The sequence below is a fragment of the Gossypium hirsutum genome, chromosome D13 (assembly GCF_007990345.1).
Source record: "Gossypium hirsutum isolate 1008001.06 chromosome D13, Gossypium_hirsutum_v2.1, whole genome shotgun sequence".
Taxonomy (NCBI): Eukaryota; Viridiplantae; Streptophyta; class Magnoliopsida; order Malvales; family Malvaceae; genus Gossypium; species Gossypium hirsutum.
Window position 1 is genome coordinate 4,164,833 of NC_053449.1, and position 26,878 is coordinate 4,191,710.

The following is a 26,878-nucleotide window of genomic DNA, read 5'->3' on the forward strand; positions in this document are numbered from 1 at the left end:
TAAAAATCAAATTAAAATACTAATAAACTAATATTTATTTATTTAATCTAAAATATCTCCAACATCATCATCATCTTCTAGATTTCTCTCTCTTCTAATTGACCATTTTTCCCTTTATGATCTTTTAAAATTTCATCCTTGAGTCATCACTTAATTTGGTAAAATTGCTATTTAGTCCCTCAAAATTCTTCACCTTTTTCAATTTGGTCCTAATCCATCCATTTTCCTTAGTTTCTAGATCATTCCACCCTTAAAATATTTACACCATTGGTCCTTCAAATTTTTTATATTTACACTTTAAGCCCTCAATTTTTGAGTATTTACTCTTGGGCAACAAAATGTTTTTCACTTTTACGATTTAATCCTTTCTTGAACTAATATGTCATAATATACTTATCAATGTTGACATAACTCAAAAATTTCCCCTTTTTGTCGCTTTATTTTCTTACTTTATTATATCAAAGATAATATCTTACTGTAAAAATTTTTTGGGGTATTACAATTGCGCAACAACAATATTATTTTTAATCAAATGGCTATATATAATATAATAAAATTTTAAAAAATTTCTTAATAAAATTAAAAAAAATTCTTCATCCTCTAACTTAATAAAATTTTTTTAAAAAATTCATGTTAGATTGAATTGACATTGAGGTCATATATAGTCACTAGTCATGTCAAAGAGAATAGCTCTACCAAAATAAAAAATTTATTTTTATTAAAAATTTTAAAAAAATTAATTGCAGCGTAGTAACCGTCATTCTCTATGACTCTATCAAATAAAATAATAATTTTAATTTCAAATTAAAAATAAAAATCACTTTAAAAAAATTGACATAATAAAAGTGGTGTGACCAATTTATTTGGCTCCCGAAATATTATTATTTATTTTCTAGTTCCCAAAATATTTAAAAATATTGGTGTTAGAGTGGTATTTATACGGGTGAAGCCAAATAAATTAACTTTACCTACAAAAATTAATTTTTGTTATAAAATAAAGAGAGATGGAGATAATGAAGAACAAATAAAATATGAAAGCAATAGAGAATGTACTTTATTGATCAAAGGGATGATTACAATGCTTCATCGGAGTCTCTATTTATAGGCATAAGAAGTATAAAAGAAGTAGAGGTCTAATTCTAATAACTATTAGAATTTAAAGTATATCAAAGATTTATCTTGATCATGATGGACATCCACTAAATAAGATATTTATAACACTTCCCCTTGGATGTCCATTGGTGGATAATGTGCCACGTTAAAACCTTATTAGGAAAAATCCTGTGGGATAAAAACCTAATGAAGGAAAAAGAGTACACAATCTTCTATTACAAGTTGTCTCATTAAAAATATTTACTAGGAAAACCCAATGGGACAATACCTTGGTTAACGGAAAAGAGTACAACTTATTTTAGACTCCCCCTAATAGCAACATTACATTACATCTTTAAGTTGACGCATTCCAATCTTGTGTAGTAGTCTTTCAAATGTTGAAGTTGGCAATGCCTTAGTAAAAATATATGCTAAATTATTACTAGAATGAATTTGTTGAACATTTATATCACCTCTTTTCTCAAGATCATGGGTGAAGAATAATTTTGGCGAAATATGTTTCGTTCTATCACCTTTGATGTAACCACTCTTCAATTGAGCTATACATGTTGCATTATCTTCATATAAGATAGTTGGCATCTTTTCCTATAAAGGCAAATTACATATCTTCTGGATATGTTGGGTCAATAACCTTAGTCAAATACACTCTCGACTTGCCTCATTCATTGCAATTATTTCTACATGATTTGAAGAAGCAACAGCTAATGTTTGCTTTGTCGAACATCATGATATGGTAGTACCCCCTCACATGTAAATAAATATCATGTTTGAGATCGACCTTTATGTGGATTTGGTAAGTATCCAGCATCAGCGTAGCCAACTAATAAGGATTTTGAATCATCTGAATAAAATAACCCCGTATCAATGGTCCCTCTGAAATATCTACATACATGTTTAATTCCATTCCAATGCCTACATGTTGGAGAAGAACTAAATCTTACTAACAAGTTTACAGTGAAAGCTATATCAGGTCTTATGTTGTTTGTAAGATACATCAATGCCCTTATGGCACTTAGATATGGTACTTCAGGACCAAGAAACTCTTCATCATTCTCGCAAGGAAGAAATTGATCTTTATTCACATCTAACGATCGTACAACCATCGGAGTAGTTAATAAGTGTGTTTTATCCATGTAAAATTTCTTTAGTATCTTTTTCATATAAGTTGATTAATAAACATGAATTTTATCTTTTAAATGCTTGATTTGTAATCCAAGATAAAACTTTGTTTTTCCAAGATTTTTCATCTCAAATTCTTTCTTTAAACAATTTATTGTATTTTGAAGCTCTTTAGAAGTTTCCAATAATATTTAGATAATCAACATAAACAACAATTATTACAAAATATGATCCAAACCTTTTTATAAAGACACATGGACAAATTGGATCGTTTTTGTAACCTTCTTTTAACAAGTGTTCACTAATACGATTGTACCACATGTCGAAACCATTTTTTAAGTTTGAAAAAATGGGGATCGACTTTTAAAATAAAAACGGGAGTCGCCACCGATCTTTTATGAAGGTGTGACCGGTTCACCATTAAAATGATTTTTGGTCTGCGAATTTTGAGAAAACTAGGTTCGGGAGTCGGTTACGCACGAGGAAGGGTTAGCACCCTCGTAACGCCCAAAATTGGTACCGAATCGATTGTTTAATGTCTTAATGTCGAGAATTTGAAAAGATTTTTAAAATACGATCATTTGAAAAGAGAATTTGAATAGAATGAATTTGATTGATGTGACTCACTTATAAATTGTCACACTCAGTAAGTTAGAGTGTAACGTTTTAAATCCTTAAAATTAAGTTTATCTTTTAACTTTTGAAACTTATGCATTTTGAGAAAGATATCTGATTATTTGGGTCAAATGATAAAATCAAAACCTAGTAAGTTAGGGCTCGATTTCACAAAATTCCTAAATATCGAATATTGCCTTTATTTTAAAGTCGAGATAGCAAAATGCCATATCCAGTAAGTTTGGATCCAACATTTTGAAGTCTCAAAAGTTTTATTTTAAAATTGTATGGTTTTACCAAAATAAACACTTGGCTACTCAAATTCATCGAGAAGAATTGAAGCCCAGTAAGTTAGGGCACCATTCTCTCGAGAGTTATGGACACCAGGCCTTTTTTGAAAATTATGAAATAGAACGATTGTTGTGCTTAAAAAAAACAAACGGTTTTTATAAATGTAGCATGATTGAATGGTAATATACAATGTTCAAGATAAATGGCAATCCAAACACACACTAAAAAAAACAAGTAAATAATAGGTAAATGCAAATATCAATAATAATTTTAATCATATCTTACAAACGTCAATATTAGCAATTTAACATCCAATAAATTAATAATCAATTTTCTAAAAGGTACATCAAGACAATGAGAGAAAAAAATAATTAATATCCTATACATAAAAGTTCTAAAATAAATTAAATATATGAATTCAAAATAGACTCAAAATAGAATTAGAATAACCATTGAATAGTCGAATTTGAAATAAATTTGAAGCAAATAAAATACATATATTAGCTTAATATATATAAAAGATAAACATAATAATAATAGTAATAATAATAATACATATACTCGATTAAAAAACATACATAAAATATTGAAAGTAAAACGAAATTTAATGGGTAGCAAACATAAATAAAAATAAAAGAAAGATTAAATTTGAACTTCAAAAAAAAAAGAGGGACTAAAACAGCAAATAGACGCATAATTCTAATGATTTTAATCTGCTTGATGAAAACAACGACGTTTGAATATGGATTTAAATGAAATCAAAATCAAATCAACAGTTCAAATTTAAAAAGTGAATAAAATCCAATTGAAATTATACTGAACACGGAGGGACTCATTGCGCAAATAGACCAACGAGCGAAAATGTGCGGATCCTCCCCAAGTCGGGTCACACACGCGGGTTATATGGCCAATACGGTGCCGTTTTAAGGCCACTGACGCAGGCCTTAAACGGTGTCATTTTCCGCACCATAAATATAAACTTAAAAACCCTAAAAATAGCAGCCATCCTTTGTCCTGGAAGAAAACCTAGAGCAAAGCTACTTCCCCCTGCGCCGCTTCAGCATCGGAGCCCCAAGTCGACTGGTTTCGATTGGAACCAACGAGGGATTCAACGGTGGACTTATAGGTACGAGCCCTGACTCCCCCCTTCCTTCTCTCCTTTTTTATGCTTATATATATGTATTAATAACAAAACAAAAAGAAAGAAAAGCGATCGGAAAAAGAAAAGAATCGACCAGAGAAAAAAGAACCCTTTTTTTATTGATTTCCTTTTTGATACAGTTTTTCGTGTTTTTTATGTGCGAGAGTAACCCCCTTTTTACAATGCCTATTTTGTTTTTTTAGCCAGAAAACATGAAAAGAAAAGAAAAACCCGAAAAATCCCAAAAGAAAAAATGTTTTTCCCTCTTTGTTGTTGCTGCTGTTTTCTGTTTGTCTTCTCTTGCAGGTACAGGTGCGCGTGGCGTGGCTTAACATGTACGGAGGCAGAGGTTGGCGGGGAGCAGCTCGGTTGGGTCTGTTGTGCGAGGGAGTTGCGGCGCCTGGTCTATTCCAAAAACCCTAGGGTTTTTGGAAGCTGTTTAGGGCTATTAGTGTTTGGGCTTATTGGGCCTGGTGTAATTGGGGTTAAACTTTAGTGGGCCTTAGTGGGTTAATAACTTGTATTGGACTGTTTTTATTGGACTTTTGATTTATTTGGCTTTTTATTTTTTTATTTACTTGTTTTTTTATATGCATGTGGGCCGGGCACAAATTGGGTATTACACCACATACATTCAGATTATTTTTATCCATATAAACTTTTCTTTAATTTGATTGAGGAATTTTCTTAAGAAACTCTATATCATTTTGGGATTTTAAATCCTTCAAGGATTTTCATATAAATTTCACTATCAAGTGCACCATATAAATAAGATGTAACAACATCCATTAAATGCATGTCAAGTTTTTCTCGTACTGCCAAACTAATAAGATGTCTCTTCATAATCAATGTTGGGCCTTTGCGAAAATCCTTTTGCTACAAGACGAGCTTTATATCTTATGACTTCATCAATTTCATTTCATTTTTGCACAAATACTCATTTATATCCTACCGACTTTACACCTTTAGATGTTTTGGACTACAGGTCCAAAAACTTCACGTTTAGAAAGTGAATTCAATTATACTTGAATTGCATCTTTCCATTTTGACCAATCTTTTCTATTTTTACATTTCTTAGTAGATTTAGGCTCAGGATCCTCATTTTCTAATGTTATTTCAATAGCAACATTATAAGCAAAATTGTTGTCGACAAGTACATTTTTTTTGGTTCCATCTTTTTCTCGTATTGACATAACTTATTGATATCTCTTTATTTTCATCATTTCTATTTTCATTTTAAGGTACCTGAATCTCTTCTTGAGTTTTATAATTAGTTATATCATAGGTCTCTTCAGGAACTCCTGCCTCCACTATGTGACCGTCTTGAATGTTTACTCCTTTTCTTTTATAAGGATTTTTATCTTTGGAACCGACCGGTCTTCCACGCTTCAGGCATGGATTACTTTCTTTTGCATTAACAGTTTGCCCTATTAGGACATCAATTCGTATTGGAGCATTTTCAGCTGGTATTTGAAATTTAATGAATTTGGCAATTGATTTGTAAAATGAATTATCTGTTGAACTTCTACTTCACGTTGCTTTGTACGAGGATCTTAGATATTGATAATTCAGTTCAAGTACTTTATTAATCCAACTTTTATTCTCTCACACTAATGTTGGGAAAACTGACAACTCATGTCATAACTAAATACCGAATTAATAGCTCAAAAATAATATAAGGAGACTCATATAAATATACATTCCCAATCTCTTATTATGAGCCATCTTTGTGCGTTATGGTGGAGCAGTTGGAACATATATCGCACATCTAAAAAATGTAAGATGGAAAATATTTGGCTCTTAACCAAAAATCAATTGTAATGGAGAGTATTTATAATTTATTGGCTTGATGCATACAACATGTAAATCAATACAATCTCATGTTGAAATAGAAAGTTTTGTTCTCATAAGTAATGATTTAGCTATTAGTTGGAGGTATTTGATAAACAATTCAGCTAAATCATTTTGTGTGTGATCATGAGCTACAAGTTGTTTAACTTTTATCCCAATTGACATGTAATAATCATTGAAAACTTGGGATGTAAACTCACCAACATTAGCAAGATAACTTGTTTTAATTGTATAATCTGAAATTAATCATTTAAACAAGCAATCTCGCAAACAAAAGATTGCGAGTTGATAACGCATGTGATTATTTTGTAGATGCATCTACCAAAATCATATAATATCAAAATCATCCACATGGTGGATGAATGGGCCCATATTCATTTCAGAAATGCAAGACATTAAATCTCAACTTTAGCTAGTGAGTTTCTAAGATTCAACTTTCATTGAGAACAAGCAACAAATGAGAATTCTTTAAATTAAATAATCTTTTGGATCTTTAATGAATGTCCATATGAATTCTCAATTAATTTTTGAATCATATATGATCCAGGATGGTCTAACTGGTTACGCCAAGTAGTAAATGCATTTGTATTAGTAAACTTCTTGTTTACTTTAACATGTGTTTCAATTGTACTAAATTGTAATAAATTGATAATTTTATTGTCATTCTTTTATTTTGTATCCACATATAAATACTATTGTGACATTTACTATTGTAAATGTCTAAATCTATGTGAAGTCTATAATGCCACTAAGTCAATAAATAAATATAATTTTCAAATAATTATATATAATATTCGTTTTAGGGAATATGTCAAAATCTTCAAATATAAGGCATTTGGTCTAGTGGTATGATTCTCGCTTAGAGTGCGAGAGGTCCCAAGTTCGATTCAAAATATAAATAACTCAATCCTCTTTTGATTCATATCAAATATAATCTTTTCCTCATTCACAATCTCAACATGAGATCCATTATGAATATCTTTTAAAACTAATGCATTAACTATCACAAACTTTGTGCTTTTTAGATATTGATATATTATCTCTTCTAGAGCTTTCAATTAACTTTTTACTATCAAATATTGGAATATATTTGTTTATTTCAACACCAAATAAGATAAATATTTTCTATCTGTAATGATAAAATTTATTACTAGATTCTCATATCCTTCCTTAAAGGATATTATTAGAGACAAAATATTTGGGCATGCACCACATATGTGACCAGTAATCTCCATATCACATTGGTAACATAAGTTATATTTACCATTTGAAAATTTATCTTGAGAACTCTCATTGTTCTCTTATTTATTACTATGTTCCTACTTTTAGTGGTCCATGAGTATATCCTTTATTTTCTTTATGTTTACATTCTCTTCGGGGAATGCAACAAATCTAGTAGGATGGACTTATAAACATCCCAATAGATTCTTTATTTCATAATCACCATCGCAAACATGCGTGAGATTTAAATCAAAATTTATCTATTCATATTGTCATGATTAGTCTCCAATTATAATAAACATGATATAATACATAAAACATAATAAAATATACATGAAGATCTTTAACATCATCGTCATCATATTGACTATTATCACGAGCACTATTACAAGTAGTAAAACAACTTTATTTTCGTAATAACATTTACAATCTAATAGTAAAAATCATTTAATAAATAATTAAAATTTTCATGTACGATGCTTGAAAATTATCTGATACACATTGTATCAAATTTCGATACCACATATATGTTATAAAATCTTATCTTGCTCTAATAAAATATTTATAAGTTCAATTTAAAAAATATCATACAATTATTCAATATTAGAAAGTTAATAAGACTAAATAGATCCTATCAAATTTCCTTTCACTCAACAATGGTAGGTTAATAAGACTTTCCACCATAATTCTAATAAAATTTCAAGAATAAATAACAAGAAAAAAAATTTAAACACAAAAATATTATGCATAATATAATTTAATTAAAAAATAGAAAAAAATAACATACCATATTAATAGCAAACATATCTAATCAATAATTATGTCTTTTAAATAATAAAACTTTACCCCAAAAAGCCAAAAATCAAATACTAACAGAATGTGAAATTTATGTCAAATAAAAATTAATAGTAGTTATACCTTAATCGAAAAAGAAAATATGGTCGAAATATAAAAGTTTCTTACCAAATCTACACTTTACCCATACTTGTACAATAAACCAAAGATCGAGAATAAGAATCACAATCCATTCTGAGATTGAATCTTTCAACATCATGAAGATGAAGTTGTAAGGGAGAAAGTTTAAGGTGAAAAAGAATTTGATTTATGGGACAACTTCGAAAGATTTTGAAAAAAATAGAAAATAATCGTGCTGATAACGTGGTATAAAATAAAGAGAGATTGAGAGAATAAAGAAAACATGAAAGCAATAAAAAATGTATTTTATTGATCAAAGAGATTATTACGATGTTTTATCATAGTCTATTTATAAGCATAAGAAATATAAAAAAAGTAAAGATCTAATTCTAATAACTATTAAAATTTAAAATATAAAACGACGTTGTTCTGATAAATATTTAGATTTTCTAGAGTTGAAGCCAAAAACCATTAAGTTAAAAAACAAAACAATTATATTGTTTTTGTAGTTATAATCTTGTATTTCCTCTACTAGTTAAATAATCAGTCCATATAAATGTAACATTGAGTATAAATAATAGGATTTGTTAACTCGAATGGACTTGACTCGAAATTTTTTAACACCATTCGATTTGAAAAATTTTCAAATTGAGTTCGATTGCTAAAATAGAATTCATTAATTCGACTAACTCGAATTTTTTTTACTCGATCGAATAATCACCCCTATTTCTAAACTATAACAGTTAATGGAAACTCGTTAAGTCATAAAAAATTCAAGTAAATGTTTTAAACTTGAGTTTTATGAATACAAAAAATAATTTTAAAAGCTATTTTAAATTATAAAATTTATTTGGTATAAATTAAAATTAAATACAAAATATAATTAGATTGTTTGATAAAATATAATTTTGTAAAAATTTAAAGGTGGGGTATTTGAAGAATTTAAAAGAGATGAAATAAAAAAAATTGAAACAAATTCTACATTAAGATATAAATAGTTATTTATCTACTTTTCATTTTCCACATCTTTTCTTAGAAAAATCCAATCATTTGTTTTTTTTATTATGAATCATCAAACTTGCTTAAAAACATAAATTATTAGTTGATTTAATTATTTTTAATTGATTATCAAACAAGCCCTTGTTTCAAGTGCCATTTATGTCAAAAAAGTTTTAAGTAATAGTAACATAAACATTCATTTTATAACAATAAAGTTAAAGCCACGAATATTTTTTAAAAAAATTCAATTAAGCCCTTGAATGTTAAAATTTCAATCAATTAAACTCTTTGATAGTTAAAGTTAACAGTTAATTGTTTTAATCAATTAAGGCATGGTGTAGTGTTTGTTTACCTCATTCTTTAACAATGTGGTTGAGGGTTCGATCCCCACTTATGGGAATGAAGCACATTTCATGGTCAATCATTTACCTATTTGGAGAGCACTCATAGTGAGAAGATTAACTACTGTTATAGTTGGTGGATACCCTGATTATGACATAAAAAATAACAACTACCATTTTTTTTTGGATTATTTTTGTCAAGTGGTGAAAAATATTTTAATTTTTATTAAAAATCATATAAAAATTATAAAAATTATACAAGAATTATAAAAATGCATAAATTAGAAAAATATATATAAAAAATCTATTGTGAAAACATAAAATTATAGAAATATAATTGCTCCCCCAAATTCCATGTTTCCTCTAACTCGTCTAACTGGATTCTCCCTTAGAATCAACTTATTTGGATTGTGAAAATCTCCATCCGATATTGAGCAATTTGCACAAATGGTTGGTAACATTTTATAAAATTATTTTTTTGTAAAAAAAAAGTGAAAAGAAAACCCAATTATATGGAATTGGTTTATTTTCTACGCATGTGGATCACCAATTGAACAAGCATAGACGACAAGGTGGACTCGTGAAAAGAAAACATTTGTTGCATCATTGTTGTTTCCATATTCTCGCCTACCCAAAGCAGAAATAAAGGGTGAATTTGGCATATTAGCACCATTTCTACCTCCTTTCTTCCTCTATATAAACCTCTTCCCACCCAAGCTGCCATTGCCAAAACCCATCAACTTCACCTCTATTCTTCTTACTTGAGACCTATATTTAGTCTTGAAATTTAACTGTGAAAATGGGTTTCGCATTTGCATATCGACTTATCTTAGTCGTGGCAGTTGCTTCCGTGTTGGGAATAAGCCTGGCAAATAAAGACTGGGGCTCCCCTAATTCCAACTACACTGGTTGGGGTTGGGGTTGGGGCTGGGGCTCCTCGAAGTCTAACCACACTGGTCAAGGCTTTAATAACCATCCCGTGAATGAAACTCAAGGACCCAAAAAGATAATTGTTGGTGGATCAGAAAACTGGCATTTCGGCTTCAACTACTCCGATTGGGCATTCAACAATGCACCATTTTACTTCAACGATACTCTAGGTGAGTCCATAATATTACATTTTACAAACCAAAGAAATGGGAAGCTTCGAAAGATTTTGAAAAAAATAGAAAATCATCGTGTTGATAACGTGTTATAAAATAAAGAAAGATTGAGAGAATAAAAAATAAAGAAAACATGAAAACAATAAAAAAATATACTTTATTGATCAAAGAGATTATTACAATGTTTTATCATATTTTATTTATAAGCATAAGAAGTATAAAAAAGATTGAGATCTAATTCTAATAACTATTAAAATTTAAAATACATAAAAGTTTTATCTTAAGCATGATCAACATCCACTTAACTTAATAAGATATTTATAATAATTTTTAATTTCTATAGGCGAATTATTAAGTAACGAGACAAGTAGGTGGCGAAATTAATAAAAAAAATTCTGAATTATTTTTGTAAAAAAGCGGCAAAACCCATATTACCATAACAGATGCAAAATCTAATCGGTGAAGTTAAGAAAATGGAGACCATGGGAAATCTTCTAATCCTTTTTCCAGCTTCTTTATGCCTCTTCCTTTTCGTTGCTTTGCTCAATGTTTTCTACAAGTATTGGTGGATACCTCATCGTGTACAGTTCATCATGAATTCACAAGGAATCAGAGGACCTCCTTATGAATTTATCCATGGAAACAACAAAGAAGCTGCCCAAATGCTCATGGAAGCATCTACCAAACCTATGGCCTTGACACAAGATATATTTCCCGAGTCATACCTCATGTTTACTCCTGGATCAACAAATACGGTGAGAATATGTTTTTTTTTCTCTTTTTAGGGTTGCATTTTCTGATTAACCTCCACTTTTCAAGAAAGGAAATCATTTTCTTTCAGGGAGGACTTATCTTAGCTGGAATGGAATTCGAGCTCTACTGCTAATTACAGACCCAGATCTGGTAAACGAGGTCCTTAAAAACAGTGAAAAGGCTTTTCCAAAGCCGAAGGCTTCATATTTCTTTGACAAGCTACTAGGCGGCGGTCTTGGTTCAATCGAAAGTGAGAAATGGGCAAGGCTAAGGAAACTGGCCCATTATGCCTTTCATGGGGAGAGCTTAAAAGTAAATCATCGCCACATTCTACTCTAATTATTGTAGTGGAACATCTACAAACTTGATACTTTTTTGCAGAATATGATTCCAGCAGTAGTTGCTAGAGTTGAAACCATGCTTGAGAAATGGAAAAGTAAGGAGGGCAAAGAGATAGAAGTGTTCCAAGAGTTCAGATTATTGACTTCAGAAGTGATATCCAGAACCGCCTTTGGTAGCAGTTACTTGGAAGGGGAGAAGATTTTTGACATGTTGATGAAGTTGACAGTAATTGCAGGCAGAAATATTTATAAAGCAGAGATTCTCATCATCAGGTAACTTCATCAAATCTTTACTTTGTTAATCAGCATACTTCAGCTGCCAATGGGTTGATTTAATCTGGTTTTCCTTTTCAGCAAGTTTTGGAAATCTGCTGATGAAATTGCCAAAATGATACATGATTCTGTGATGAAGATTGTTAAAAAAAGGGAAGCCAAAGTAGTGACCGGAGAAACTGATAACTTCGGTCGTGATTTTCTGGGATTACTGCTTATCATGAGGCGGACGAGAAAAATAGGCTTTCGATACAAGATTTGGTAGATGAGTGTAAAACTTTCTATTTTTCTGGGCAAGTGTTGTGCGGAAGCGTGTAAAAGAGTAAAATTATTGTACTAAAAAATCACACTAAGTTCAATTCCCAGGAAAGAGAGGTGGATCACAAGGATCGCTTAAGTACCAGGTCTTTCCTAGCCAGAATATCCCTCAATCGTAATTTAATAGCACAATAAATCACTACAATCACACACACAATTTATGCAGAATAATACAATAAAGAACACAAGAATTTAACGAGGTTCAGCAAATTTTGCCTACGTCCTCGGGCACTACCAAATATATTTCACTCCAAAATACAAGTGAGAATTTACAAAGAGAGAGAGAGAAAACAATGCCTTAAGTAGAGAATGGCAAGTTTTGAGATACAGAATGAGAAATGGTTATGCCTATTTATAGTTGAGGTTCAGGGATCAACTTGCAAAGTCACTTTACAATTAGGGACCATATATTGCAAATATTCAGATTTTATTATGCCAATATCTCGATACCCATATCTTTGACTTTCCAATATTTGATACCCATATCTTTGACTTTCCAATATTTGATACCCATATATTTGACTTTCTATTATTTGATACCCATATCTTTGATTTTCCATAGATATGGATAATTCCCAATAATCTCCACCTTGAAGATTTGATTCGAGTAATCTTATCTTCACACAATTCTCTCTGCCTTTGTCAACAACACTTGATAGTGCCTTCTTCAACTGTTAAACATGCAGAATATTGATCAAGTTCAAACAATGTTCGAACTTGATTGTTGTTACCACCTTGGTCATCATATCTGCGGGATTATCTGTAGTCTTAATCTTCTGAAGGTGAATTTTCCCCTCATCAATAATTTCCCGCACAAAGTGGAAACGTACATCGATATGCTTTGTACGTGCATGATAGACTTGATTCTTTGCTAAATGAATAGCACTTTGACTATCACAATACACATTAATATGCTCCTGGACCAATCCCAAGGTTTTAACCATACCTTGTAACCAAATAGCTTCCTTTACAACCTCTGTTACAGCCATGTATTCAGCTTCTGTGGTTGACAACGTAACTGTAGACTGCAGTGTAGACTTCCAACTCATTGGTCCTCCAGCAAGAGTAAACACATAACCAGTGGTTGATCTTCGTTTGTCCAAATCACCGGCATAATCAGAATCAACGTACCCAACAACACCTTTACCAAGTGTAGTATCCTGCTTGAACAGTAATCCAATATCCATGGTCTTATGAATATACCGTAGAATCCATTTCACAGCTTGCCAATGTCCTTTTCCAAGATTATGCATATACCTGCTCACTATACTAACTGCTTGTGAAATGTCGGGTCTTGTACACACCATTGCATACATCAAGCTACCTACTGCATTAGAATACGGAACTTGTAAAATGTATTCTTGTTCCGTATTTGTCGAAGGAGATAGTTGTGCAGAAAGCTTGAAATGAGAAGCCAACGGGGTACTTACAGCTTTAGTCTGCTCGTTCATGCCAAACTTCTGTAGTATCTTCTTTAAATATTGCTTCTGAGATAAACTAACTCTGCCATGAGCTCTATCCCTACATATTTCCATGCCAAGGATCTTCTTAGCTTCACCTAGATCTTTCATCTCAAACTCAAGGTTGAGTTGAGTCTTCAATCTCTCAATTTCAACTTTACTCTTAGATGCTATCAACATATCATCAACATATAAGAGCAAGTATACGAAAAATCCTTCTTGTAGCTTCTGAAAATACACGCAATGATCAAATTTACTTCTTGTATACCTTTTCCCTTTCATGAACTGATCAAATCGCTTGTACCACTGCCTTGGAGATTGTTTCAATCCATAAAGCGACTTTGTCAGTTTGCAAACCCAATTTTCTTTATCAGCAACCTTGAATCCATCTGGCTGAGTCATATAGATTTCCTCTTCCAAATCACCGTGTAAAAATGCGGTCTTCACATCGAGCTGAACTAGTTCAAGATCATATTGCGCAACCAAGGCTAGCAAAATTCGAATAGACGAATGCTTCACAACTGGAGAAAATACTTCATTGTAGTCTATTCCTTCTTTCTGAGCGTAACCCTTTGCTACCAATCTAGCCTTGTATCGGACTTCATTTTTATCAGGAAATCCTTCATTCTTTGCATATACCCATTTGCATCCAATTGCCTTCTTTCCTTTAGATAGTGTCACCAACTCCCAAGTCCTATTTTTATGAAGAGACTGCATTTCTTCATTCATAGCTTGCTTCCACTTTACACTATCAGAGTTACTTCTTGCTTCTGTGTAAGTAGAAGGAACATCATCATCTGCAATTGGAAGTGCATAGGCCACCATATCATCAAAGCGAGCAGGCATACGAATCTCTCTTCTTGGCCTTCTATATGCAATTGAATCATGTTGTTGTAGAAGTTCTTGGGTCGAAACTTCTTCATCATTTGTTCCTTCAATATTAGCTGGATCATCATTAACCTTTTCAAGATCCACCTGCTGCAAAGTGCCACTGGTTGTGTTATCCTTTTGTGAATCATTGTTCTTCATCATGGTTGATTCATCAAAAGTCACATCTCTACTGAAAATTATTTTCCTTGTATCAGGACACCAGAGACGGTATCCTTTTACTCCACCAGTTATACCCATGAATAATGCTTTCTTTGCTCTTGGGTCTAACTTAGATTCTTTTACATGATAATATGCAGTGGAACCAAAAATATGTAAAGAATCATAATCAATAGCAGGTTTACCAGCCCACCTCTCCATAGGAGTTTTTCCATTTATTGTAGCTGATGGCAACCGATTAATTAGATGGCACGCATATGTAACTGCCTCAGCCCAAAATTCTTTGCCCAATCCAGCATTGGACAACATACATCGAACTTTCTCCAGTATAGTCCGATTCATACGTTCTGCCACCCCATTTTGTTGTGGTGTATCTCGAACAGTGAAGTGTCGTACAATACCTTCATCGTGACATACTTGTAGAAATGGATCATTCTTGTACTGAGTACCATTGTCTGATCGAAGTCGTTTGACTTTTCGACCAGCCTAGGTCTCCACCATCTTCTTCCATTTCAGAAATACATCCAAAACTTCATTTTTCCTTTTCATTAGATACACCCATACTTTTCTTGAATAATCATCAACAAAAGTAACAAAATAGTGCATACCTCCCAAAGAAGCCACTTTAGTAGGTCCCCACACATCACTGTGAACGTAGTCCAGAATTTCTTTTGTATTGTGAATTGCTGAACCAAATTTTATCCTCGTCTGCTTGCCTAGAACACAATGTTCACAGAATTCCAATTTGCAAGAATTTGCACCTTTCAACAAGCCTTGCTTCGCCAAACTCTGCAAAGCTTTTTCACCAGCATGTCCCAATCGCATATGCCATAACCTGGTAGCCTCTGAATCTGCATCTTTCGTAAAAGCTGTTGATGTTGATCCAATAACTGTACTTCCATTTAAATAGTACAGATTATTCCTTCTTGTGCCTTTTATCACCGTCAATACCCCAGCTACTACCTTTAGTAATCCATCTCTCAAAGTGATTGTGAGCCCTTTAGATTCTAGGACCCCTAATGAGATAAGATTTTTCTTCAAGCTAGGTATGTAGCGAACATCTGTCAAGACTTGAATTGAGCCGTCGTGATTCTTCAATTGGATTGTACCTACTCCCATTGTCTTACAAGCGCTATCATTGCCCATAAAAACAACTCCACCTTCTAGTTCTTTAAGACTAGAAAACCAGTCCTTATTAGGACACATATGGTAAGTACATCCCGAATCCAAAATCCACTCATCTGTATGACATGCCATTGCCATGCCAACCAAGCTAAAGTCTGACTCCTCATCATGCTCCGCTACACATGCATCAGAAATAGCTTTACCCTTTTGTAACTTAGGACAATTCTTTTTCCAATGCCCTTTCTCACGACAAAAAGCACATTCATCTTTGGCAGGTCCCCCTTTGGACTTACTCCTTCTACCAGATTTGTTGCTGCGCGAACGACTTCTTACTGTTAAGACTTCTGTAGTTGTATCTCTGTGATCTTTTTATCTTTCTTTCGAGTCTCAGATCTATACAACGCACTACAGACTGCATCAAATGTGATTGTATCCTTCCCATGAAGCAATGTGGTGGTAAGATGATCATATTCATCAGGAAGAGAATTCAACAGCAGTAATGCCTTGTCTTCATCTTCAAATTTCTCATCCAAATTTAGCAAGTCTGCTAAAAATTTATTGAATGAGTTCACATGGTCATTCATCGACATACCGGGTGCATACGTGAATCGATAAAGTTTCTTTTTCATATAAAGCCTATTTTCAAGACTTTTTGTTAGAAACTTTTCTTCCAGTGTATCCCACAACTTCTTCGCTGATGTCTCCCTCATGACAGAGTACTTCTGCTCTTTGGCCAAACATAGGCGAATTGTTCCACATGCCTGTCTATTGATCTTGGCCTATTCCTTGTCATCCATCTTGTCAGGTTTTTCTTCAAGGGCTATATCCAGCTCTTGCTGACATAAGACATCCAGGATCTCACATTGCCACATACCAAAATTATTGGTACCATCAAATTTCTTTACTTCAAATTTCGCATTGGTCACAGTAGTCTTTGACGATGACTTTTCCATTTTTTCTCCTCAATCCCAACTACAGTACGTGAACAGTGCCGTGAACGATCGTATTCCCCAAGTACGAATCTAGCTCTGATACCAATTGTTGTGCGGAAGCGTGTAAAAGAGTAAAATTATTGTACTAAAAAATCACACTAAGTTCAATTCCCAGGAAAGAGAGGTGGATCACAAGGATCGCTTAAGTACCAGGTCTTTCCTAGCCAGAATATCCCTCAATCGTAATTTAATAGCACAATAAATCACTACAATCACACACACAATTCATGCAGAATAATACAATAAAGAACACAATAATTTAACGAGGTTCAGCAAATTTTGCCTACGTCCTCGGGCACTACCAAATATATTTCACTCCAAAATACAAGTGAGAATTCACAAAGAGAGAGAGAGAAAACAATGCCTTAAGTAGAGAATGGCAAGTTTTGAGATACAGAATGAGAAATGGTTATGCCTATTTATAGTTGAGGTTCAGGGATCAACTTGCAAAGTCACTTTACAATTAGGGACCATATATTGCAAATATTCAGATTTTATTATGCCAATATCTCGATACCCATATCTTTGACTTTCCAATATTTGATACCCATATCTTTGACTTTCCAATATTTGATACCCATATCTTTGACTTTCTATTATTTGATACACATATCTTTGATTTTCCATAAATATGGATAATTCCCAATAACAAGAAACAGTCAATTCCTTGCTTGCATGGGCAACCCTGCTTTTAGCAATACATACCGATTGGCAAGATAAAGCAAGAGCAGAGGTGATTGAGGTCTTTGGTAATCAAAACCCAGATTCTGAAGGGATGGCCAAATTAAAGACGGTAAGCAAACTATACAAATTCAATAGCTTGAAAACTAACAGTGAACATTTATATTGCCCTTTGGATTTCTTTTTATCCAGCAGATTACCATGATTATCAATGAAACTTTACGGCTCTGTCCTCCTATAAGTGGCATGATAAGAAAAGTAGGAAGAGAAGTCCGATTAGGAACACTTGTCCTGCCTACTCATTCACGGGTCGACATGCGAATCATAGCACTTCACCATGATCCTGACTTATGGGGAGATGATGTTGATCTTTTCAAACCAGAGAGGTTTGCTGAGGGATAGCCGAAGCTACTAAGTACAATGCAGCTGCATTTATGCCCTTTGGATTGGGACCTCGATGTAGCGTAGGCATGAGCTTTACAATCATTCAAGCGAAAATTGCACTTTCCATGATTCTGCAACGCTACACTATCAACCTCTCCCCTAGCTATGTTCATGCACCTTTACAACGTCTTACACTCAGGCCACAACATGGGATTCAGTTGTTGTTTCATTCACTACGTTATGATGCTTAAAATTCTAGGCTGTTGGTCTCCAATATAGTAATATATAATAAAATGTGGATAATACTGTATTTTGCAACCATATGATGATATATGGTTTTGGGATTTCATGTTTTGTTGATATTGTTAAAGGTTAAAAAGGTATTACAGCAAACGTCGCCACCACAGGAGCAGGCCCTACAGTCCTGTACATAACATAATCAACAACAAAATAGTCCACCAAAGAGAAATGAATTCAAACTACCCCAAAAAGCTGGAACGGCAGCAGCAAATCCAGTCAGCTCCCTGAACATCATACAGCAACACAGGAACAAGAACATCACAACCCAGTCATATACACGCCATGAAGACATTGGACTCCACATTTTGCTAAAGTATCAGCAAAGCAGTTAGATTCTCTATACACATTCACAAAGGAGACATTATGGGATCTCATCACACAGCTTGGAATATGACCCATCCAGCATTTGAGAAACAGTGAAGATGTCAAGTCCAGGAGCTCCAAACAATGCCTCGGCCGGTGGATCCTATAATTAGGTGTCTTTCTTCCATTACTACTGCAGTAGTGAAGTTTTTATTGCACTTGGTTCCCTTCTTCCAGAGTTTCTGCTTGAAGCACTCACTCCTGGAGCCGGCCATTGCTTGTTTTCATTTTTAATTTTTTAATATAATATATTACAAAATATGAATGTGTTAAAATTTATTGCTAAAATTTTATTTTAACAAAAAAAAATCGTTGTGAGTTCATCATGTATACCTCCTTTGTATAAAATATGCACAGAAATTGAAAAGTCGTTTTTAATTATATATATTGTAACATCTTTTTTTCGTTTTAAAATATATATTTTTTCGTAATGATATAATTTGTTTATCTAATAGTGTTTTAGTTATAATAGAATTTGTTACAATATCTTTAACACAATGATAATATTTACAAATACTATTACGTAACAATAGTATATTGGTTGCAAAATAAAATTTGCAATAATGTAAAATTAAATTGCTAAGCTTTTTACGTAACAATAATAATATTGATTACCAAATATTATTTTGTAAGGATATTTTATTTGGTTGTGTATTACATTGTGCAATAATTATATTTCATTGCCAAAAAAATATTTTAACAACCATTAAACGTGGTTGTCAAATCAATTACGTAACAATAATACTATTGGTTGTTAAATATTATTCTGCAATGATCTTTTAATTGGTTGTGTACTAATTGTGCAACAACTGTAAAAATTTATTTAAACAACCATAAAATGTGGTTGCCAAATAGTTTGCGCAACAACAACAATAATATAGTTGCTAATGCATTTACATAACAATTTTTTCTTAGTTATGAAATATTAATTTACAATGACATAATATTTGGTTACGTCTTATATTACACGATATTTAAATATTGTGCAAAGTTAATTTTAACAACCATAATATTTTGTTGCAATATTTTTATATGTAACCATATTATTATGTTTGTTGAAATTTATTTTGCACCAAAATATTATCTAATTGATAATAAAAAGAAGTAATTACAAATATTAAAGAAACTAGTTATTTGTTTAAAAACAATATTACCAAAATTTTAAGCTCGTTTGTTAGAGTCCGGCCTGAAAAATGGGCATAAAATTTTTTTCAACTCCAACCCACATAAAAATGCCAAACCCGGTCCAACCCGCTCATATTAATTTTTGTTATATAATTTTTAAAAAAAATATAATATGTACAAATACTAAAAATATTAAAATAAATGTTTCCCAATAAATTGAAAATAAATTAAAAAATAATATGTATACTTAAATAATGCTAAGATAGTGTGTAACTTAACAAGCAAATGCCTCTAAAATAGTAACAAAATTAATAATAAAATAACAGTCATACAATATCCAAACAATAACTAAAAAATGGTAACAATCTAATAGTGAAATGGTAGCACAATAGTGAAAAAAAATAAGAAAATAGAATCAAAACAGTAAAAAAAAAGAAAACAATAGGTTTTTTATTCTTTTTTTGCATATTCAGGTCGGGCCGGGCTCAAGCACAAAAGGCCTTAGCTGAGGCTCGGCCCGTTTTCTAAATGGGCCTTATTTTTTTGTCCAAACATATTTTTTGGGTCTATTTTTTACCTAAATCCTCCTACTTTTCGAGCGAGCCATCTGGCCCGACCCATAGACAGATCTAATTTAATTGCAATTAAAATAAAATAAAAATCTAACAAAATTAAATAGATATATATAATAATCTAATAAAAATAATTTTGAAACTAAAATTGAAATAACCCATAAAATTTGAAGTCTAAAAATTAAAAATTTATATGTACTGTATGGTAATAAATACATAATTAAAGTTTAGATATATTCTCCCTGTTCACTTTTAACAATCTTTTTCAAGTGAATTGTAGTGGAGAAGGTAAAACACATTTCAAGAAAAAAAATCACATTAACTTTCCATTAATTTTTAATCCATTCGGGTGATTCATTAAAATCTTTTTACAAAATTCTCTACCAACCACAACTCGTCCTCTCGAAAGAGGATTAGCAAAATCCGATTTGATTTAAAAATTTTAATAAAATATGTAAATTTTGAATTAAATAGTTCGAGTTATTCGAGTTGATTCGATAACTCGATTAACTCGAATAAAAAAAATCAAAATTTTCAGTTTAACTCGAATATGAATTACACAATTTGAGTTATCTGAAAATCCGAATAAGAAAATATAAAACTACATTGTTCTGATAAATATTTAGATTTTCTAAAGTTGAAGCCAAAAACCATTAAGTTAAAAAACAAAACAATTATATTGTTTATGTAGTTATATAATCTTGTATTTCGTCTACTAGTTAAATAATTGGTCCATGTAAATGCAACATTGAGTATAAATAATAGGATTTGTTAACTCGAATCGACTTGACTCGAAATTTTTTAACTCGATTCGATTCGAAAAATTTTCAAATTGAGTTCGATTGGTAAAATAGAATTCGTTAACTGGACTAACTCGAATTTTTTTTACTCGATCGAATATTCACCCCTATTTCTAAACTATAATAGTTAATGGAAACTCGTTAAGTCATAAAAAATTCAAGTAAATGTTTTAAACTTGAGTTTTATGAATACAAAAAAATAATTTTAAAAGCTATTTTAAATTATAAAATTTATTTGGTATAAATTAAAATTAAATACAAAATATAATTAGATTGTTTGATAAAATATAATTTTTTAAGAATTTAAAGGTGGGGTATTTGAAGGATTTAAAAGAGATAAAATAAAAATAGTTGAAACAAATTCTACATTAAGATATAAATAGTTATTTATCTACTTTTCATTTTCCACATCTTTTCGTAGAAAAATCCAATCATTTGTCTTTTATTATGAATCATCAAACTTGCTTAAAAACATAAATTATTAGTTGATTTATTTTTTTTTAATTGATTATCAAACAAGCCCTTGGTTAATGTTCTCCAAGTTCAAGTGTCATTTATGTCAAAAAAAGTTTAAGTAATAGTAACATAAACATCCATTTAATTATAACAATAAAGTTAAAGCCATGAATATTTTCAAAAAAATTCAATTAAGCCCTTGAATATTAAAATTTCAATCAATTAAGCTCTTTAATAGTTAAAGTTAACAGTTAATTGTTATAGTTAAAATTTCAATCAATTAAGGCACGGTGTAGCGTTTGTTTACCTCATTCTTTAACCATGTGGTTGAGGGTTCAATCCCCACTTATGGAAATGAAGCACATTTCATGGTCAATTATTTACCTATTGGGAGAGCACTCATAGTGAGGAGAATAAACCCTGTTATTGCTGGTGGATACCTTGATTATGACAAATAAAAAATAACAACTACCATTTTTTTAGATTATTTTTGTCAAGTGGTGAAAATTATTTTAATTTTTATTAAAAATCATATAAAAAGTATAAAAATTATACAAGAATTATAAAAATGCATAAATTAGAAAAAATATATATAAAAAAATCTATTGTGAAAACATAAAATTATAGAAATATAATTGCTCCCCCAAATTCCATGTTTCCTCTAACTCGTCTAACTGGATTCTCCCTTAGAATCAACTTATTTGGATTGTGAAAATCTCCATCCGATATTGAGCAATTTGCACAAATGGTTGGTAACATTTTATAAAATTATTTTTTTGTAAAAAAAAAAGTGAAAAGAAAACCCAATTATATGGAATTGGTTTATTCTCTATGCATGTGGATCACCATTTGAACAAGCATAGACGACAAGGTGGACTCGTGAAAAGAAAACATTTGTTGCATCATTGTTGTTTCCATATTCTCGCCTACCCAAAGCAGAAATAAAGGGTGAATTTGGCATATTAGCACCATTTCTACCTCCTTTCTCCCTCTATATAAACCTCTTCCCACCCAAGCTGCCATTGCCAAAACCCATCAACTTCACCTCTATTCTTCTTACTTGGGACCTATATTTAGTCTTGAAATTTGACTGTGAAAATGGGTTTCGCATTTGCATATCGACTTATCTTAGTCGTGGCAGTTGCTTCCGTGTTGGGAATAAGCCTGGCAAATAAAGACTGGGGCTCCCCTAATTCCAACTACACTGGTTGGGGCTGGGGCTGGGGCTGGGGCTGGGGCTCCTCGAAGTCTAACCACACTGGTCAAGGCTTTAATAACCATCCCGTGAATGAAACTCAAGGACCCAAAAAGATAATTGTTGGTGGATCAGAAAACTGGCATTTCGGCTTCAACTACTCCGATTGGGCATTCAACAATGCACCATTTTACTTCAACGATACTCTAGGTGAGTCCATAATATTACATTTTACAAACCAAAGAAATGGGAAGCTACCTTGTTTTTATATTTATTTGCTGAAATAAATGATGTTTTGAATTGGTTTACGTAGTGTTCAAGTACGATCCACCAAGCAACACCACATTCCCTCACAGTGTTTACTTGTTCTCTGACCGATGGAGCTACTTGAATTGCGACTTAAAGAGAGCGAAGATGGTGGCAAATGCAACCCAAGGCGGTGGCGAAGGATTCGAGTTTGTGCTGAAGAGGTGGACACCCTATTACTTTGCTTGTGGTGAACGTAATGGCTTCCATTGTAAGGTCGGAGGCATGAGGTTCATGGTGATGCCACTCTTTCGTTGGCATTACTAGAATACTTGGGAGATGATCACATTTTAAGGAATATCGACATCCAATATAACAAAGATTTTTAGACTTTGATGACAAAATTAATGTGTAATCGTTTCTTAAAATGATGAATAAATTAACTGTCATCTTATTATTTATTTTATCAATAATTTCTTTACAATTTTTTTTACACAATGTTTAGAATTATCTATAGTCTCTTTCTAACCTATAAATAGAAGAATAATGCCCTTTAACACACTCAAATTCACATCCTCCTGCATTAACAACAATATCCATGCCAATTGAATTAAAACTCAATCGACTTCTTAATTTATTTCAAAAGAAAAAAATACATCTTTAATTTCTAGACCTTTACTTAGTTAACTCATTTAAAAGACATTAAATCTTCTTTAATTCTACACTGATCTGTAAGTTTGAACATCCATTTGCCATGTTAATGTTAAGTGATATATATACGGGGCTTATAGGGATAGAAAGCCTTTAAGAAAGAAAATTTTATGCCCTTCAACTTAATTCACACTCAATTAAGTTGTTATCATTAATCCAAAAAATCAATTAAGTCCCTTAATTGTTGATTTTCATCTTTGATCCCGTTGATGATTAAAATTAGCTAATTGGATGGCGGTATTTACCTAATTCATATTTAATTTTCTATTTTTCTAATAAAAATTATTAAAAATTATAAATAAAATATCAAATTTACCCTCAATGTTTGCATTTTTATTAATTTAGTCCTTATTCTAGTTTAAACTAAATTTAATCATTAATCTTTCAAAAAGAGTTAAATCGCTCTTTTTTTAATGAAGATGTTGACTAAAACATTAATTTTTTAATGATGGTGCGACAACCCGCGTTACATTTTGTACTTCATATTGACATGACATTATTTATATTTTATATTACGTCAATAAATGATTTAAAATTTATAAAAATATTAAACAAAACTCAAAATTTAAGAAATTATAAAAAAATCATAAAAATAAAAAAAATAGTATGAAATACATTTAGATTGCCACGTAAGTTATTATGTTTAAAATTTTAACATTTTAATTAGTATTTTCATTATTTTTGTTAAAAAAAATAACAACTCCATTCTTTTCGAAAAGTTGATTAAATTCGTTTTTTTTTAAAGGTGAAATTTAACTTGCAATTGGAGAAGGAGGAGTCGCTATATAAGCCAAGGTGAAGGTGCAACAAAGGGTATTGGGTTCATGCAATGCATTGGGTTAAAAAAATGTTTTTTTCCGAGTTTTTATAATTTTGTATGATTTTTCTTATAAATTTTTTTATTTTTATAAAAAAATAAAAGATTAAATCTGAAGGTACCATTTATCTAGGTTGATTTTAATAATCAACAAAATCAATAACGGAAGAGTTAACAGTAAAATTTGAATGGTTGCAAGGGGCTTAATTATATTTTTAATTATTTTTGGTTTAAGAGCTTTTTAGAGTACAAACATGGCATAATGAAGTCCCAAAGCATTAGAAAGTGCAAGATCGTGGAACCTAAAAGTTACTATTCCTGGCTTATAGTTGAATGTTTTCGAATTGCCTTCTATTCCTCGCCAAAGTTTGAAAATGAAAATGACAATCAACAGGTAAAGCTGTCATTATTACATCACATAAACGTATGACTAACTATGTCCTGTCAACCCCAGATCAAAGTATGGCACTTTTCACATTTTGTTATGGTACTGGAGAAGATGTAACACAATCCAAGAACTAAAACTGAACTGAATGATCAAAGGCAATTTACAAAATTCCCCACCTACCACCATTAGCCAACGGCGGCACCTCGGCTCACCCACCATCACAATCATATGATTTTTCACACTGCTTCTAAACTTTAACTGTTAATGGTAAACACAGTTCAATGCTCTCTGACCAATAACTTTTAAAACCCAAGAAAAACCAACGCCAACCCATACAATTCCCAAACCCAAGCAAAATCAACATTTAAAATGGGTTTAGTTTCAGAATCTTTTAAGGCAGTTTGGAGTTTGGTATCAATATGAGAAAAAAAAAAACAAAGATTTAAGTATCAATGTGGAAAACAGGTATAATTTGAAGGCTAAAATGCGAATAAAGCCAAATATTTGCCATATCATTGCTGTTTCCATTTTCTCGCCTACCCAAAGCAGAAAAAAAGGTCAATTTGGCACATTTGCACCATTTTCCACCTCCTTTCTCCCCTTTATATAAACCTCTTCCCCAACATGCCATTGCCAAAAACCATCAACTTCAACTCCATTTTCTTTTAGCTGAATCTTATATTGAGTCTTGAAATTTGACTCTGAAAATGGGTTTCACGTTTGCATATCAACTTATCCTAGTTGTGGCAACTGCTTCCGTGTTGGGAGTAAGCCTGGCTAATAAGGACTGGGGCTCCCCTAACTCCAACTACACTGGCTGGGGTTGGGGTTGGGGTTGGGGCTCCTCTACGTCTAACCACACTGGTCAAGGCTTTAATAACCATCCCTTGAATGAAACTCAAGGATCCAAAAAGATCATTGTTGGTGGATCAGAAAACTGGCATTTTGGCTTCAACTACTCCAATTGGGCATTCAACAATGCACCCTTTTACTTCAACGATACTCTAGGTGAGTCCTTAATATTACATTTTACAAACCAAAGAAATGGGAAGCTACCTTGTTTTTATATTTATTTGTTGAAATAAATGGTGTTTTGAATTGGTTTGCGTACGTAGTGTTCAAGTACGATCCACCAAGCAATACCACAGTCCCTCACAGCGTTTACTTGTTTCCCGACCGATGGAGCTACTTGAATTGCGACTTAAAGAGAGCAAAGATGGTGGCAAACACAACCGAAGGCGGTGGCGATGGGTTCGAGTTTGTGCTGAAGAGGTGGACACCCTATTACTTTGCTTGTGGTGAACGTAATGGCTTCCATTGTAAGGTCGGCAGCATGAGGTTCATGGTGATGCCACTCTTTCGTTGGCATTACTAAACTCTTGGAGATTATCTCAGAGAAAGATCGACATCCAACATAACTCACATACATATAGAGTTTTATTTCACTTTGTTGACAAAATTAATGTATGATTGTTTCTTAATATGGTTGAGATGCTACTAGTTTGGTTTATTTTATGTTGTAATGATGCAAAATAAGACATGTTATAATTGCATTTAAAGTTTATATTGATGAACAAATTAACCTTTCTTAATTTGTTTCAAAGAAAGAAGTTTAATGAGGGAAATCTCTTTAATTTTATACTTTACTCATTTAAAGTATTAGATACTTTTAAATCTGCAATATTTAGAAATTTGTTTAATATCATATATTATTAGAGTTAATACATTAATAATCAAATATTTAAGTTTTTATAGGAGAATGAATCACAAGTAAATTGACACAAGATCTGTATTCAAATAATCAATTAACACCAATCTCGAG

The 26,878-nt window shown here is 31.9% G+C and overlaps 3 protein-coding genes and 1 long non-coding RNA gene across 5 annotated transcripts; all 4 read left to right on the forward strand.

Moving 5' to 3' along the window:
- Window positions 1-11,183: 11,183 nt before the first annotated feature.
- On the forward strand, window positions 11,184-12,368 carry LOC107918792 (uncharacterized). Of its 2 annotated transcripts, XR_005923490.1 has the most exons (4): window positions 11,184-11,464; window positions 11,551-11,774; window positions 11,844-12,076; window positions 12,158-12,368. It is a non-coding gene; the product is annotated as an uncharacterized lncRNA (long non-coding RNA). The 2 variants fall into 2 exon arrangements; XR_005923491.1 differs by having other exon boundaries at window positions 11,196-11,774.
- Window positions 12,369-17,673: 5,305 nt separating this feature from the next.
- On the forward strand, window positions 17,674-18,443 carry LOC107919442 (cytochrome P450 CYP749A22-like). Its single transcript, XM_041110024.1, has 2 exons — window positions 17,674-17,811; window positions 17,895-18,443. The coding sequence occupies exons 1-2, from the start codon at window positions 17,794-17,796 to the stop codon at window positions 18,099-18,101; spliced, it is 225 nt and encodes a 74-aa protein (XP_040965958.1). The 5' UTR covers window positions 17,674-17,793; the 3' UTR covers window positions 18,102-18,443.
- A 4,280-nt stretch (window positions 18,444-22,723) lies between these two features.
- On the forward strand, window positions 22,724-23,620 carry LOC107894962 (uncharacterized). Its single transcript, XM_016820118.2, has 2 exons — window positions 22,724-23,104; window positions 23,208-23,620. The coding sequence occupies exons 1-2, from the start codon at window positions 22,798-22,800 to the stop codon at window positions 23,465-23,467; spliced, it is 567 nt and encodes a 188-aa protein (XP_016675607.2). The 5' UTR covers window positions 22,724-22,797; the 3' UTR covers window positions 23,468-23,620.
- A 1,956-nt stretch (window positions 23,621-25,576) lies between these two features.
- LOC107919602 (uncharacterized) lies at window positions 25,577-26,640 on the forward strand. Its single transcript, XM_016849034.2, has 2 exons — window positions 25,577-26,064; window positions 26,172-26,640. The coding sequence occupies exons 1-2, from the start codon at window positions 25,764-25,766 to the stop codon at window positions 26,429-26,431; spliced, it is 561 nt and encodes a 186-aa protein (XP_016704523.2). The 5' UTR covers window positions 25,577-25,763; the 3' UTR covers window positions 26,432-26,640.
- The last annotated feature ends 238 nt before the right edge of the window (window positions 26,641-26,878 follow it).